The following is a 17,266-nucleotide window of genomic DNA, read 5'->3' on the forward strand; positions in this document are numbered from 1 at the left end:
TGCTTGCTTGACTGGAGTACACAAAGCCCTGGGTTTCATCCCAGCACCGTATAAACAATGGTGGCCCATTCTGCAATGCTGAGACTGGGGAGGCAGGGGCAGGAATATCAGGCGTTGAGGGCCAGCCTGGACTGTAGGCCATAATGAAAAGGAAACAAAGTTAAGGATCACTCCTCAGTTAGTTTTTGACTGGCTGCGGGTGGCCACTGTGAGAGAGGAGGACTGTGGCCATGGCATGGATAGCGGGTGGGTTACTACTTTCAGCGTTTTCTCAACTGGGGATAAAATACAACATGCTTTCCTGCCCAGCAGTGTTCTCTTACTGGGCTCTGGGCCAGCTCTCTGCTGATGTAAGAGGTCAGAGGTAGCCCTGGGTGCCTGGTGTTGCTAAAGGGAGAAATGACTGGGTTGAGTGGTCGGCACGATGGGAGCCTTTGGCTATCTCACTGCCCTCTGGCTGATGTTCTTTCTTTGTCTTTTCTGCCAGGTGCTCAGGCAACTCCAGCAGGGCCTAGCAAAATGTTACTCTGTCGCCTTTGAAAAGAGTGGTGCTGTATCAGATGCCAAGATTACCCCTCACACTCTTAACTTTGTCAAAAAGCTGGTGAGCACTTTTGGAGTGGGCCTGGAGAATGTGTCCAACGTCTCAACCATGTTCTCCAGTGCGGCCTCTGAGTCGCTGGCCCGCCGGGCACAAGCCACAGCCCAGGACCCTGTCTTCCAGAAGCTGAAGGGCCAATTCACCACAGGTGAGTCTTGCACTGGGTACGTGCTGCTTAGACTTTGTTAAAACATAAACTCTGGCCAGATGTTGACCCCAGCACTCAGGAGGCAGAGGCAAGTGGGTCTCTGAGTTCCTAGATTGCCTGCTCTATAATAGTGAGTTCCAGGACAGCAGAGCTACATTGTGAGACCCTATCTCAGTACTCAAAACCTAAGGAAGCCAGGACTGCTGGTAGTCTGACTTCATGCCCTATTTTCCCCTGAAGGGCTAGAGTTCGGCCTTCAGAGATGGAGTTTAGAAGACGGAAGGTTTTTTCAGGCCAAACCCTTGCCTTCCCTCACTTGGTTTTGGGCAGAGCTACAAGATGAGGTGGAGGGTTTTAAAGGTTAAGGTGCCAGCTCAACGTGGCAGGTGGGGTGCACACTCGCAGGGTAGGAGGCGGGACAACAGGAGGACTGTTTCCATTACTTGTCCGTGGTTCACATGAAGGCGTTCTCTTTCCTAGGTGTAGAGATATTCACATCCTCCCCTAGTCTCTCCTTCCTCACTGAGGGAATCTTACCACTCCTTAGCTTACATGTGTGTTTACATAGCACAGTGCCTCCTATACTGTTTGGAGCAACTTACCCAAACAGGTCCCTAGCCATCTGAGTGGACATGGAAGCAAGATTTGCCTCAGTTTCTCAAAATTAAATGAAACATCTTTACTTACAGTTTTTATAGTTGTCTAAAACATCCTTTATGCACTGATGCATGCTGAAACTTCAGGGAACATGGAGTGCATTTCTTTCTTTCTGTCCCTCTCAAGCTGGCTAAATATTCAACTACTCCCAGTCCTAAAACTTCAGTAATTTCCTTATTGCCCTTAAAGATTAAAGAGTTCAATTAAAACTGTGTTGCGTGTGTGCCTATAGTAGATAACTGTTTTCAGCCTTGGCCTACTGTGACTCTGTCTGGCCTGCAGAGTGTGGCCTTGTCACCTCACAGGTGGTCTGGGAACACTTGGGCTCCTGTTGGTGAACTGGTAATGTGCTTGATGGTAACACAGTAACACAACCTGCCTCAGTCTGAGGCTTCTGCATGCTAGAGCTTAGTTGAGGAACATCCAGGGATGTGTATGCCTGTAACCCTGCACTCAGTGTATGCATATCCACACATGAGACATCACATACCCACAGAGATGATAAGAAGAAAGAATTTGGGCTCTACCCCCTTTCTCTCCAGGGAGCCAGCTACTCTTAGCTAAGAGTCTTGCCGCTGAAGTCAGCAGTGCCATCACCCTGTTAAAGAGGGAAGCGCATGAGATCAACGTTTTCCCATCACACTTGACTTCCACACACCAAGAGCCAGCTTGCTTTTATCTAGACCAGTGCTCAGTGTCTTTATCTGAAAGGTCAGAGCCTTCCATTCAGTGTAGTCTGAAACAGAATCAGATATGGGTTGGCCAACCAAAAACTCGAAGTTAAAATCACAAGGTTTCCTCAGATACAGCCCAAGATGAATGAGAGCAGTCTGACTGTGCTATTGACCTGCCCCTGCAAGGCTGCTTCTGTGTGTATGTAGTGAGCTTGTGTCCACCAGCAGGCTTACAGAGAAGGGAGAGCACTCAGGGTTCTCGTGCAGAAGGTGTGCATGCATGAGTATTCATTACTAATGTACAAGCCAGAAACCATCCAGGTCTCCATCAGGAGGTAGAACATAGAATAGCTGAGCGTTGTTCATCCCAGCTTATAGTGGAAGGGAATTGGGGGTACACACCTCAACTGAGAGCATTGGGAGGGGAGGTGTGTCCTGGGGACTGCGCCCAGACTTGTGCAAGCTTAGGCAGACACTGCCACTGAGCTACATCACCAGCCCCTTGTGAGGAATTCAGTGATACAGCATAAAGTGCAACTCTAGTAGAGTGTGCGTGCTTATCTCAGTCATCATGTAAAAATTCAGTTGTAAACCAGATGTCATTGGAAGAGAATACATTGACGAAGCTGAATTGAACCCCTTATATGCAGTGAAGTTCACGCAGGGGCTGCTAGGTGGGACAGCCAAAGGCCTGCCGCACTGCCTCCCCTGGTGCTCTCATCAGCCCTGTTCCTGGGTGGAACCCGGGACTTCCTGCATGCTGTGCAGGCTTTCTACCAATCTAGCTATATTATACTTAGCCTGTGAAGCTGCTTTTAATCCTGTTTATTTTATTCTGCAGATTTTGACTTCAGTGTCCCAGGATCCATGAAGCTTCATAACCTGATTTCTAAATTGAAAAAGTGGATCAAAATCCTTGAGGCTAAAACCAAGCAGCTTCCCAAATTCTTCCTCATAGAAGAAAAGTGTCGATTCTTGAGCAATTTCTCAGCTCAGACAGCTGAAGTGGAGATCCCTGGGGAGTTTTTGATGCCTAAGCCGACACATTACTACATCAAGATCGCTCGGTGAGCACGGCCTAGTGTGCAGAGGGATGGCCTTGGGTGCCACCATGCTGGTTCCTTGGTGTGGGTGGTGTTTCTGGGATCTGAGCTGACTGCAGGGTTAGTGTCCTGAGAGAAGGCCTTTTCTAAATCACCATAGAACTTGGCAAACTGAACTGTGATGGGTGCTTATTAACTCTTAATGTGCAATATTAAAAGCATAACTGGACCAGGTCTGGTGGTTCACATCCGTAAGTCCTGGACTCAGGATGCTACAACAGGAGGATGGTTCAGAGTTAGAGCCACTCTAGTGTCCATCCAAGTACTAGGCCAGGCAATGTCTGGTAAGACCCTCTCCAGAACAACAGAAAGGGGCCAATGAATGGCTCAGTGAGTAAAGAGGCCTACCCCCCACACACACCAGCCTAATGATCCAAGTTCAGTACAGAATTCGCATGGTGGAAGGGCACAGCCCACAAATACACCATGTGTGCAAAATGGGAGTAAAAATGTAATCGGAAGCTGGGTGGTGGTGGTGGTGCACACCTTTAATCCCAGCACTCGGGAGGCAGAGGCAGGCAGATCTCTGTGAGTTGGAGGCCAGCCTGGTCTACAGAGTTGAGTTCCAGGACAGCCAGAGCAGCATAGAGAAACCCTGTTTCAAAAAACAAAATAAAGTAAAATGTAATTGGGAAAAAGCCAAAATAAGTAAATAAAAGTAAAAGCATCATTGGCCAGTTGTAGAATTTACTAGAGTGTGTTGAATCCTGCTTGAAGTATGAGCAGTGGTCTTTGTTGAGGCTGCCTCCAGCAATGGACTTGCAACTCATTTCTTTTTTCTGGATTGCCTCTGCCTTCCACATACCCAGACTTGTTCCCTTCTCTTCTGAGTACCCCCTGTTCCCTGTCTTCCTTCTGTCAGTCCTCGATACATCCTAGATTTCCATCACATTTCTATAGCTGCTAAACCACCCTGCCTGTCTGTGACAGTCCTTAACACTTTCCCCAAGGAAGGGTCTGGCTCATGCTCTCCTCTGTCTGCCTCTGCAGCTTTATGCCCCGAGTGGAGATTGTCCAAAAGCATAACACAGCAGCCCGCAGGCTCTACATCCGCGGACACAATGGCAAGATCTACCCGTACCTGGTCATGAATGATGCCTGCCTCACTGAATCACGGCGGGAGGAGCGTGTGCTGCAGCTGCTCCGCCTACTGAACCCTTGCCTGGAGAAGAGGAAGGAGACCACCAAGAGACACTTGTTTTTCACAGGTATATTGGCAGGGCAGCTCAGGAGGCCACCCTCTGGGGAAACTGCAAGGAACAGCGGCAGGCATGCCCTGCCTCAGCTGCTCTCTCACTGTGGGCTAAGGTCTCACACTTGGGCTCTCCCCGTGTCCAGCTCTGCATAGTCTTGTTTGGGGCTGTAGCACTGTGTGGGGTTGCCTTGTCTCAGGGCTACACTGAGAGCAGCAGGCCATGTCACCCAGTAGTTCCTGGCTGCTGGCATCCTGGTGTATGATCTCTGCACTAATCCTTTATGGACTGTTCTTCTAACAGCAAAGGTGTAACCAGCTGCTGCTCCCTACCCCTTCTGGGTTTTTGAGACAATCTCTCTGGCCTGGCCTGGCCTGGCCTGGCCTGGCCTGGCCTGGCACTCTGTAGACCAAGCTGGCCTGGAACTCTAAGAGATCTGCCTCCCAAGAGCTGGTATTAAAGATGTGCACCACCTTGTCCAGCTTAGCCTAGCTCATTGTCATCAGAGACATCTGACCTTTAACTTTTAATAATTTAGGGGCTGGAGAACATGGTTGGTGCGTGAGGCTACATGCTGCTCTTGCACTCTGGTTCCAGAGGCTGTAACCCCTTCTTCTGTCCCCGATGGGCACATGACCACGCACAGACGCAATGTATAGGTACAGTTAAAAATACAGAGAACTCAGCACTCAGCTGGCTGCTCTTCAGAGGACTGGGTTTGTTTCGCAGCATCCATATGACAACTCACAGCCATCTGTAACTCTTTTCTGGTCTCTGGTCACCAGGCATTCTCGTGGTGTTCAGGCAAAACACGCAGATACAAAGTAAATCTCTTTTAAAAATTAAAAAATGAATAAATACATAAAATCATTGGGTTTGGGGAGGTTTTTTTTTTTTTTTTTTTTTTTTTTTTTTTTTTTTTAAGATAGGGGCTTACTATGTAGCCTTGGCTGTCCTGGAACTCACCAGATAGACCAGACTGGCCACAAACTCAGAGATTACCTGCCTCTGGCTCCCAAGTGCTGGGATTAAAGACATACATCATTATGTCCAGCTAAAATAAATCTTTTGAATTCAAAAAAATCTGAAGACGTTTGTTATGTCAGAAAGCTGTGTGCACTCTGATGAGTTGTGATCCATGCTGCTTCCCATCACTGGATTAATAGGCAGTGACAAGTCAAACTTGGTGCCTTGGAATCATTATGGGAATTTCTCCTGGATGGAAGCCAGGGCAGCAGGCCAATAACTGTGGTTTAGCCATGACCTCCTCAAATCAGGAAACACAAGCACCCGTAGTCCAGCCTACCAGCACTGGCTCGTGCTTGGGGCTTCCAGGTAGTGCAGCGTAAGGAAGTCAGCCAGCCTCTGCTCCCTCCAACTGACTTCATTCCTTAAAGTAGCATCTAATTGTTATCTTGTTTAATCAATAAATTGCCCCATGAGGATGAAGAACCCGTAGTACGCGCACGTCAGTGACTCTATCAGCTGGCATCATAAGGAGGCAGCTGTGGTACCAAGATGACAGATAGTGGACCTACCTGCTGGGTTGCTCCCAACTGGAGCTATGAAGGTTAGCCATGACAGAACCATCCCAGAATATACACTGCTCAAGAAGCCACACCTCAGCTCTGCAGTGGTCATGGGAACGGAGCGTTGGATTTCTGTTATGAGTGGAGTTCAACTCTGAACCTCGGGTTATAGAGAAATGTCAGTTGCCTTTCTGTGCAGACATGGAGCCAGCCCTTCTAGCTGCAGGTAGAAAGATGCAACAGGTGCATTAGAGTCTGAGTGGTGTTGAGCTAGGGAAGGCCTCTAAGGAGTAAGCATGGGTAGGGTCCCTGCTAAAGGATGCTTGGAGCACCTAGTAAGGACTTAACCCTACAGGTGGTGCTGTATGCCATCTGCTAAGGAACTGAGGTGTGTGGCCTGGACACAGTTACCAGCCTAGGCTAGTGGCAGGAAAGGGCCACTGGTTGCTGAGCGGTCACTCCCCCTCACCCTGCTTTCTTTTTTCCCCCAGTTCCTCGGGTTGTAGCTGTTTCCCCACAGATGCGCCTCGTGGAAGACAACCCCTCTTCCCTTTCCCTCGTGGAGATCTACAAGCAGCGCTGTGCCAAGAAAGGCATTGAGCACGATAACCCCATCTCCCGTTACTATGACAGGCTGGCCACAGTGCAGGCGCGGGGAACGCAGGCCAGCCACCAGGTACCATGCAGGAGGCCAGCTACTGCCCGGGGCCTCTGTCCACACTGCTTGGTTTCAGTGGGATGTTCCGCGAGGGACTCCTCATTTGTCAGGTGATGGGAGATGTCAGATGGCTGGTGACCGTCTGCTGCAGGGGGTTTGTGGTGAGGTTCTTGACCTCGAAGAGTCCATTATCCCTGCCCTGTACTTAGAGAAAAGCTCAGAAATTAGACTTTGAACACCAGTTGGATGGCATGCTCACTTGGCAGCCGGTGACATTGGGTAACACATCTAGACCCCATGGGGTTTCTAAAATACAAAATGTGACCGATTGAAACCTTTGGGACCCAGCTGTTTGGGTTGCCTGGGGCAGGAGTACCAAGTGGGCCATAGGAGTCCCAAACTGCCTGTGCTCCCAGGGTGACAGAGGGCCCTCTCCTTATTTGCAGATTCCTGCCCTTGGCTGGGAAGATTTTGTCCAGGGTTGTGTGGAGCGGCAAGAGGCAGCTGTTTTGGCCCTTCCCCAGGTGCCACGGGGTCCTTCTGTGCATTACCAGGAGAGGCCATGGGCTGGAAGCCATGACCTGCCCTGTGTTGCCCGGGGCTCACTGTAGTTTCTCTGGGTCCTGCAACATTGGGCTTTATTTAGGAGTCTAGAACCCACAGGTCTCACTTTCCACCTCCTGAGCAGGGAGAGCCTGAGGTAGTCCTGGCTGGCAGGGTCCGAGGCAGCTCCCACCTCTTCAGGCAGAGGGAGTGAGTCCCTGCTTACTCACAGGATTCTGGAAGGAACCAAGGGCTCCTCAGTTGAGAATTGGGTGTTTTGTAGCACAGGTCATGGCTTAGTCATTCTATGCCCTACCCCATCCCTCTAGGCAGATGTGAGGTGACAGGGAAAGCCAGTAGCTAAAGCTTATGTGTTCACCAATAGCCTGAGGAGTGATGTTGGTGCAGCTCAAAAGCCACACTAGGTGCCTCCTCTCTGCACCTGGCTGGTTTGTGTTAACTGTTCCATTCCCATGGTCCTAATAACACTTGTAGTGAGGTGTGTCTGTAGCCTGTCTCAGCTGTATAGCCATCAGCTACCACTCCCCATCTCTTTCCAACCCCAGCCCCAGGTGGACCATGGGTCTTTCTGTCTCTGGAGTTGCTTATTCTTGGCGTGACATGAACGGAATTGGGATTTAATCCACTCTGCTAGCCTGTGTTCACACTCGATTCCTTTTCCATTGCCTCATTATATTCTAGTATATGAGCATAATACTTTTAGGTTGTCCACTTATCAGTTGGTGGGCTTCTGGATGATTTATTTACTTTCAGCTATATAGTGAGAGTTGCTAAGGACATTGGCATACTTGTCTGTGTGAATTTGTGTTCATTTCTTTTGAGTGTATATTTATCTCTACACCTAAATGTAGAATTGTTGGGTCACATAGCTAACACTTTATATTCTAGAGTGCCTATAATGTGTGCCTTAATGCCTCTGTGTCCTTGACATTGCTTATTGCCTTCCCCTCCCCTACAGTAGCCACCCTGGAGGGCATGAAATACTAGTACTATAGCACTGTGGTTGCTCCCTAGTGATGATGTGCCTTTTCTGTGTTGGCTATTTTTTGTCCTTGCATGATACCTGTTCGAGTCCTCCACCCATTTTAAGTTGAACAATTTGTCTTTTGTATGGGTGTTTTACCTGAATGCTTATCTGTGCACCATCTGCATGTTGGGTGCCCTTGAAGGTCAGAGAGGGCAGTGGATCCCCTGGATCTGGAGTTACATAAGGTCGCAAGCAGTCACGTGGGTGCTGGGAACCTACCCCAGGTCCTCTGTAAAAGTAGTCTGCTACTGAGTCATCTCTCCAGCCCCAGTCTTTTTATAGTGTATTCTAGACATTTTTATATGCCACGGTGCCGTTCCTGGACCTAGTCTATTCCTCTGTCACATGAGGCCATTGAAATCAACTCAGTTTGATAGGTGTGTTTGTGTGCATGTGTGTGTGTTGGCAGTCCTGGGGACTAAGCCAGGGGTCTCACATATGCTAGGCAAGCACTCTACCACTAACCTACTACCCCAGCTCTTGATTTGACAGATTGTCTTAGATGTTTGAACCCACATGCTTCATGTCTGTTTTGATGGTGTCTGTCTGTCTGGGCCATGTCATCAGCATGATTCAACTGTTTGTGGCTTTGCCTTTGTTCTCAGGGTCATATACAGTTAAACACATTTGACCTTCTAGGTTCCTGGAATGTTCTGAAGCTGTCAAAGCCCCTGCCCCTCCCACCCCATCTCCTGCACCAGCTCTTGTGTTTGGCCAGGCTCTTGTAGGCTCCAGCCTGGTGGTCTGGGCTCTGGCACCTGCATGTTAAGTTATCATCTGTCCTTTCAGTAAACAGTGTATCCCTGAGTGAACTTTATTGAAACAGGGACAGACCTTGTCAGTCAGATAGGTCAGGTATGGGAGACAGCTCTAGGGATGAAGGATAGCAGTCCCAGCCACTGTGAAGGTAGGAAGGGTAGTGGCTGAAAGACACGTAAAATTGCAACCAGGTTCACTCTTCTTGTCGGGCTCAGCCTGTTGTTCCTAGATGAGATCTCATCAACTGTTGTTAGTAGCTTTCGGTTTCTAGAGACCCTGGACAAATTGGTTTTGGCCTTTCCCAGTTGGACGAACGCTGTCTCTAAGTACCTGAGATTTGGTGTCTTGCAGCACAGAACTGAGTTCGTGCAAATGTCTGCCCCCTGTTTGATTAGCTCTTTGGTATATGACACGCCTTTCTTTATATACATGATTTAAAGAGGATACTGGTACCCAGCTATACTTTGTCCCTTTTGCTAGCTGGCTGTTGCTTTCTGAGGCAGCGAAGGTAAACGTAGCTTTGTGTGTTGACTTGAGAGGCAAGCTCTGCACAGCCGTGGCTCCCATTCAGACAGTTTCCAGGTGGTGGGCACATCAAGCTTAGAGGGAAGCTTAGAGGGAAACCGAGGTCTGCAATGTTCAGTCAGACACTGAGTAAGCCAGGAATTGCAACACAAGAGTTTTCCTTCTGCTGGGAAACATGGACAAAGAATCATAGAGTGATGTGTTCCAGGTTCTTCGAGACATTCTCAAAGAGGTCCAGAGCAACATGGTCCCCCGCAGCATGCTGAAGGAGTGGGCCCTGCACACCTTCCCCAATGCTACAGACTACTGGACCTTCCGGAAGATGTTCACCATCCAGCTGGCACTCATCGGCTTTGCAGAGTTCGTCCTGCATCTCAATAGACTCAACCCTGAGATGTTACAGATTGCTCAGGTAACTTGCTGTCACCAGCTAGACCCTGCTTTGACTCCTCTGTCCTGCCAGTATGGAGCTTAAAAATGTCTACCTCTAAAATGCAGGACACAGGCAAGCTGAATGTCGCTTACTTCCGATTTGACATAAATGATGCAACCGGGGACTTAGATGCCAACCGTCCAGTTCCTTTCCGTCTCACACCCAACATTTCTGAGTTCCTGACCACCATTGGTGTCTCCGGCCCGCTGACTGCCTCCATGATCGCTGTTGCACGGTGTTTTGCCCAGCCCAACTTCAAGGTGGGTCTCATCATCTTCCTGTGAGAAGCATGGACCAATTCCTTAATTCCACCTGGGCTCTCAGTGGTGCTTGATGCCTACGAACAAGGAGGGAGATGTTAGAATGGTGTATTTGGAGGAGGTTTGGCATGTTCATTGTCTAGAGATGTGTAGAGTGAAAGGGAGGCTGCTTTGCCAAATGGGATCTAGAGTCCTCGGTTAGAACACTGCTTATTAGTTCTCTGTAGCAGCTTCCAGCTCCCATCTTGCACACTTGCTGGCCTGCTGCCTCCTTTCTGCAGGGCTGGAATGAGGCCCAAGTAGACACAAACACCTAGGGATATGCAAGGTGCACTGGAGTGCCGGTGGTTGCTGCTGTAGACGAGCTGTCTGAGGCTCTTGGTTAAAAATCTGATGATAGGACTGGAGAGTTGGCTCTCAGTTGTTGAAGAGCACTCGTTGCTTTTGCAGGGGACCCCAGTTCAATTTTCATCGCCCATGTGGTGGCTCTCAACCATCTGTAACGCTACTGACTGATGTGGGCACTAGGCACACATGTACACTTAAATGCTGCAGGCAAAACATTCAAATGCATAAAACAAAAAAATCTGAAATGTTTAAAAAAAATCATTGACAAACAGTCAAATAGCAGGGGGCATTCAAAGACCAAATACATCTGTCGGGCAGATTCTAGAGCAGAAAGAAGAGGAAGAGTTACTTCCTAGGGGTGTGAAGTTTAGGTGGGTGTTTATTTTGATTGACAGGCTTAAGTTATGTAAGCCTCAGCTGACTGCTCGTGAATGCCCAGGTGAATCAGGTATTTTTCACCTAGGAGTTAATTCATAGGATAGTTTGTCTAATCGTACATGCTCTTAAAACCAGTCCAGGACAGACCAGCCTAGTGTCTGAAACTTCTCAAATAATGTTTCAGGGTGTGTGTGTCACAAAATGGGAGTGTGCTGAGTGTTGCTGGGGAGCTGTAGGTCAATGACGACTCAATGGCCTTGTTCACAGAAGAGAGAGAGAGAGAGAGAGAGAGAGAGAGAGAGAGAGAGAGAGAGTGTGTGTGTGTGTGTGTGTTTGTGTGCGCGCGCGTAGCTCAATCCAAGCCAGGACTGAATTTCTCTATCCTTCACTTGCCTGCCTCATCAAGATGCCCTCAGCACCCTGGCAAGTGCAGGGCTATCTGCTCTGAGCTCAGTGGCAGGACACAGCATTCAAGCCCGCCATTTCTGGGTGTCCTCCCTATGCCTAGGACACCAGCTACATTTTTTTTCAGTGGATTCTCAGTCAATTTTCCCAACATTTTGTCAGAGAAGAAGTGCTTTGTTCAGTCTGTGGGTAGCAGCCTGGCCCTAGCCGCTCTTGTTGGAAGGGCCCACACCATAAAGCTGCCCCAGTCACCCCTGGTGGGACACAAGCCATTTCCCCCTCTCCTTTGCACAGGTGGATGGCATTCTGAAAACTGTGCTCCGGGACGAGATCATTGCTTGGCACAAAAAGACCCAGGAGGACACTTCCTCTCCATTGTCAGCCGCCGGGCAGCCTGAGAACATGGACAGCCAGCAGCTGGTCTCCTTGGTTCAGAAAGCTGTCACTGCCATCATGACCCGCCTGCACAACTTGGCCCAGTTCGATGGCGGAGAGAGCAAGGTGAACACCCTGGTGGCCGCCGCCAATAGCCTGGACAACCTATGTCGCATGGACCCTGCCTGGCACCCATGGCTGTGACCTCAGCTGTCACCCCACCCGGAATGTGAAATGTGCCTCTCAGCCTCTGAGCCCATGGCTGTGGAGACCTTGCTCTGCCTTGTTACCCACTTTATTTAGTTACTTTCCCAGTAGTTTGTGTGTGGAAGAGCGTGAGATTTGTCCCAGAGGGCGCCCCCAGCACACAAGGCGGTCATTAGAGATGGCAGAGCCGAACTGAGCAGCTTCCGAGATGCTTTTTATTTTAAGGGTTCCCAGGCTGGGATTTCCTCTCCGTGGTACTCCTGCCTCAGTGTGATGTGCAGATTGAGAAGGTCCCTACCTCCCCTTAACTTCCAGAAACTACACCTTGCTCTGCAGCTGCACAAGCCTTCAAACAGGGTCCAGGAAATCCAGTGTTAGAGAAACAAGAATCAGGAGCAGACAGACAGGCTTTCTCCTCTCTGTCCATCACTGACTGGCTTTGGGGATCTCGCTAAGTCTCTGATGTGGCTCAGTGAGTCTGTATTGCCCACTGGGAAAGCTGTGCTTGGCCTCATGGATTCCAGATTCAGCTGGGCGGAAACAAAACTGGAGCCAGCAGGCCAACCTTGCACTTTTTACTGCTGGCTTGTTGGATGTCTTTTAGAAATTTACTATCATTGTACCAGGAAAAAAAAAAAAAAAAGACAAGAAAATCATTTTGTTTTTCCTTCCTAACTTCAAAAGAAAGCGGTGAAAGTTTGTCGTCCCTTTTAGTCCCCGTTACGTTGACATTTTTATAAATCTGAACATTGAGAAGGTTTTAGCTAAATTTGTACAGTGTGATTTTTTTTTTTTAGAATAAATATTTTATAAAAGTACTTGTTGTCCCCTATTTTTGTGTTAGCATGTCTCTGTGTGTCATCTGTACAGAGTGGCGTGTGGCTTTTAGGTGATGGTGGGTGCTGCCTGTGCACACACAGTGGTTCGTGATCACAGGGGTGAGGTCTTGCAAGAGTCAAAGCAAAGCAGCCTGTTGAAAGCCAGGTGACAGGAATGCCAGTCCTGACTTTGGCAGTGTGCCAGGACCGTCCATCTCCATTCATCCTGCTGTCTGAAACCATCTCTGTGGACCCTGCCGGATGTTCAGCTGGCTTTCAATATCTATCCAGTCTCAACTCTGGCCAGCCCCTCCATTTTGGGAAAGCAGTATGTACCAAGGGTACCGGTGGACACCTAAGCATTCAGCTATGACGTCAGCATGATCTAGGATGTGTGGTTCCTACTTAAACGTAGGCTCTGAGTCTAAAGGAGTTTGCCATTGGCTGGTGCCAGCTTTCTACAAGGACTGCATGGGGATGGATCAACACCAACTAACCCCCCTTGGCCTTGGCCTCTCATCTGCCTTCCCTATGCCCCCAGCTTGCAGAGACCATCTCTTGAAGCTAAGCTTACCTGAGTCTGAGAAGTCAAGTCTGAGGAACGTAGCGTCTTGGTGGCTGTACCTCCCAGCATGTGGCTGGAACATAACCTGGCTACAAGCTCCTCTGTGACTGGTTGACCACTTGGTAGTCTTACCAATCCCCAGTTCTTGAAGGGCTATATGTGCCCTCAGTCAAAGTGAGGGATGGCTCTACACATTACAGAAAAGGAATTGCCTGCTCAGAGAGGGTGAGGTGCCTCTCCAAGGTCCCAGAACCAATCCTGGAACAAGTGGGATTGTGTGCGAACCAGCTGGACTCCATCCTGCTGAGCTGTACCTTGGATTATAGACTGAGGCGGAGGGCCGCCATGGTATCCATCTGACTGACATCCCTGTGGGTTCTTCATGCTTAGCTGTGCTCCTCAGTTCTCGGAGAGCTGCTCCCTTGGTAAGAAAGTGTCTTAGATGCTGGAATAGCAGGTGTTGATGGTGGATGGTGACCCTGGTTGAGTAGTAAAGCAGCCCTTGATTCTCACCCTGCCCAAGCCAGTCTAGGATCAGTGCTACTGGTGAGAAAGAGGCCTAAGGTTCTGTGCCAGGCATGGCCATGCCATCCCTCTGGAATTGCGTCTGCCCCGTTGGTAATAAACAACCTTACAGCCATGGCCAGGCCTGGAAGGCATCTTCCCAGTGAATACCTAGCATCTGTGTTCCAGAATGAGAAAGACCGAGGGCCCACAACAGGAGACCAGGATGCAGAGGTGACGTGAGCCAAGGTGTTCTCAGCCCAGTATGGTAGTGAAGTACAGAGTTGTGCTCAAGGCTACCTGTTGAAAAGGCAGGTATTCATTTATAGAGGACTACCATTTTGAGGTAAGTTAAAATCTCTGTGTGTGTGTGTGTGTGTGTGTGCGCGCGTGCACTTTAAAAGTTTGTTTTTTGTTTGTTCATTTTGTTTTCAAGAGAGAGTTTCTCTCTATAACAACCCTGACTTTTCCTGTAACTCATTCTGTAGATCAGGCTGGCCTTACCTCACAGACATACCCCTACCTCTGTCTGCCTCCTGAGTGCTGGGATTTAAGGTGTATGCCACCAGTGCCTAACAAGAGTCCTTTTCTTTTTAAAGACAGAGTCTCATATAGCCCAGGCTGGTCTCAATTTTGCTATGTAGCTGAGGATTATCTTAAATTCTGATCATCTGTCTCCACCTCCCTAGTGCTGGCACCAAATGCATGTTTCTGGAAGCTTTTCTGTTGTCCTGCCTGGTCCATAGCTGCTTATAAAATAACCACTTTTTTGGTTATAAAATAACCAATTTTTTGGCCAGTGGCTCAGGCTTATTACTAGCTAGCTCTTACATTTAAATTGACCCATTTCCATTAATCTGTGTATCATCATGTGGCCCACGGCATACAGGTAGGTAGTTACTGGCATCTCTCTACTCTTCTTTCTCCCTGTGACTCTGCTTGGACTTCCCACTAGCTATATTCTGCCCTGCAATAGGCCAAAGCAGCTTTACTTATCAACCAATAAAAGCAATACATATTCACAGCATACAGAAGGACATCCCACATCAATGCATCACTGTCTAAATGCATGTATCACCGTGCCCGTTTGGGATGCTCTGGGAACTAGACCCGGGGTGCTGTGCATACTTGGAAAAATGCTCTACTCCAATCTTGATTTGATTGTTATTAAGACAGGCTTTTGCCATAATAGCCTAAATGTATCTCTCTAAACTGAGACCTACTGGAATATATTAAGAACAAATGTTCGGTGTCAGATAACGTAGGTTCAGAACATTAATCTGTGTCCACTCAAGCTTTCCTTAAACTTGAAGCAATTCTTCTGTCTCAGCCTCCACATTCTGAGAATATTTAATTCTGATGTGTTTTATAATTTTGGCTCATTTTGAGCTAAAACATGTATCTGGCCTAAGGTAAGTGTGCAGCTTAGTTCTTTTGCGTGTGTGGATTATTTTCCAACATCATTTCCTGATGACTACTTTTTTTTAAGTTTGGCAAATGTCAGTCAACTGATGGTGTTTGTGTGTATGTAAACTGGGTCTATTGTACTTTCTAGTCACTTAAACATGTTCTATTTTCTCACATTTGAACCGTTAGTCATTTGGTGTGTAGTTTTCACATGGGAAATTTTCTGTTTTTCTTCTGTAGCTGGCTTCTAGACTTTTCCCATTTATGATTGGAAACATGCTGGCCTTGAGTTTGTGTGTGGGGGAGGTGCTGCATACCCGGAGGCCAGAAGACAGCTTTTGTGTGAGAGTCTCCTTGCAGCTCAACTTCATTTAATCTCAGAGGGACTGTTGGCTTTTATTGTTTACTCTGGCAGGGAGGGGCCTAGTGAAGCTGGTCAGTTTCGGGAACTTCCTGAAGCAATTTATGTTCTTACTTGAGGAGCTTCTGTACTGGGTGGAATGCTTCTATCTTGGGGGAAGCTGCTTACACAATGATAACACATGCATGCTTCCTCTATCTTCATTTTATCTGTATTTGTGTGTTCATGCCTGTTTGTCTGTCTGTGCACTTCAAGTATGTAGGGCTTGCCAGGAGATGCCAGACATCAGGTCCCCTGGAACTGGAGTTACAGGTAGTTGTGGCGCGACAGAGGATGCTAGGTACAGAACTGGGGTCTCTTAACTGCAAAGCCATCACTCCAGCACCCACACTTCTGCTTTGTCTTTGTCCCTCAACATCTGATGATGTGGTTTGTTGTGGGGTTCTTTGGGTTAATTTTCTTGGAGTTTGTTGATCATGACTCTTCTCAAATAGGGCACTTAGGGACCTTGCTTCCTTCATTCTTCTGGGGCTCCCATAATGCATATTTAGTCCACTTGCTTGTGTTCTTTCAACCTCTTGAATTGGCTTCCTTTTTTTTTTTTTTTTTTTTTTTTTTAAGGTGGGGTCATTCTTTTTTCTTTTGACCCTCCTCTGTAATGATTTCAGATGAACTGTCCTGAGCCCACTGGCTCTGCCTTCTGTGGTTTAAGTCTACAGTTGAGCCTATGGATCAATAGCTCAGTTCCCAGCAGTTGGACACACACTGTGAGCATCTTAAACACCATTTGGTTTTAGGTTTGTTTTTAACTTTTAATGTGTCTGTGCATGTATGCACGGGTGTCCTTGGGGGCAGAGCATCCCCCTGGAGCTGGAGTTACAGGTGGTCATGAGCTGCCCAAGTGGGTGCTGGGATCTGAACTTGGTTTCTCTCAACAATGGGAAGCACTCTTCTCCAGTGAGTCATCGATCCAGCTCTATCTTAACTGTTTGTAAAGATTAGTTTTACAGTATTTTAGTTGACATAAAATTACATGTATCTTAGCTGGCTCAGTGGTTAAGAGAATGTACTGCTGTTGGAGAAGGGCCAACAACCATATCAGTGACACAAAACCACTGTGACTTCACCATAGGCCTTTGGAGGCATCTACGTTCACATGCACAAACACACATGCAGACACGTGTGCATGCAGTTCCAGATAATAAAAGTAAACCTTCAAAAACACGTGTTTTACTGTGAAAATGTGACTTTTCTGAAGTACAGTCATCACTGAATGACTAATGTCTTTTTTTCTAGTAACTTCTACATCATTATTCTTCAGGGATGGTCGCTAGGTATCTTTATTCCAGAAATGGTCCCGTTTTCTTGTTTTGCTGTAGGTCTTGATTCTCTGCTGGGAAGTGGGGCCTGGGAAACGCAGCCACTTCTCCCTGTGTCTGCAGACGTGCGGGACAGAGAGGGGTGAGGGAACCTTTGAGTCTTGAACCTGGACACTTCTGTTTGTATCGAATTTAAAACAGTAGGACACTGGGGCAGCCGGTCCAAAGCAAAGTGGACGATCTCAAGGCAGGATGGAGCACGCACGGTGTGAAATCCATGTCCTTGAAAACTAGCTTCTTCCCTGACCTGTGTGTACGGATTGTTTCTGCTGTACTCTTCGTTACACACGGTTTTATTTGTTGGGGTGGGGTGTGCACAGGTGCACCTGTATGCAGAGGAGGGTGTTGGCTGTGCTGCTCTGTCAATCTTTTTCTCTTTTTCATTACC

At 48.1% G+C, this 17,266-nt stretch overlaps 1 protein-coding gene across 12 annotated transcripts in view; it reads left to right on the forward strand.

The window, feature by feature from the left end:
- Trrap (transformation/transcription domain associated protein) overlaps positions 1 to 12,662 on the forward strand; it is a 95,217-nt gene extending 82,555 nt beyond the window's left edge. For 6 of the 12 annotated variants that reach the window (XM_051205433.1, XM_051205437.1, XM_051205436.1 and 3 more), the window contains 8 exons: positions 488 to 749; positions 2,922 to 3,147; positions 4,174 to 4,391; positions 6,397 to 6,581; positions 7,010 to 7,087; positions 9,647 to 9,850; positions 9,937 to 10,131; positions 11,557 to 12,662. In XM_051205433.1, coding sequence (XP_051061390.1) covers positions 488 to 749; positions 2,922 to 3,147; positions 4,174 to 4,391; positions 6,397 to 6,581; positions 7,010 to 7,087; positions 9,647 to 9,850; positions 9,937 to 10,131; positions 11,557 to 11,841 — 1,653 coding nt within the window. In that variant the 3' untranslated portion in view covers positions 11,842 to 12,662. The remainder of the gene's footprint in view (positions 1 to 487; positions 750 to 2,921; positions 3,148 to 4,173; positions 4,392 to 6,396; positions 6,582 to 7,009; positions 7,088 to 9,646; positions 9,851 to 9,936; positions 10,132 to 11,556) is intronic. The other 6 variants (XM_051205439.1, XM_051205441.1, XM_051205440.1 and 3 more) reach the window with 1 other exon arrangement.
- The last annotated feature ends 4,604 nt before the right edge of the window (positions 12,663 to 17,266 follow it).

Source organism: Phodopus roborovskii, unplaced genomic scaffold (assembly GCF_943737965.1).
Source record: "Phodopus roborovskii unplaced genomic scaffold, PHOROB, whole genome shotgun sequence".
In the NCBI taxonomy this organism is placed as follows: domain Eukaryota; kingdom Metazoa; phylum Chordata; class Mammalia; order Rodentia; family Cricetidae; genus Phodopus; species Phodopus roborovskii.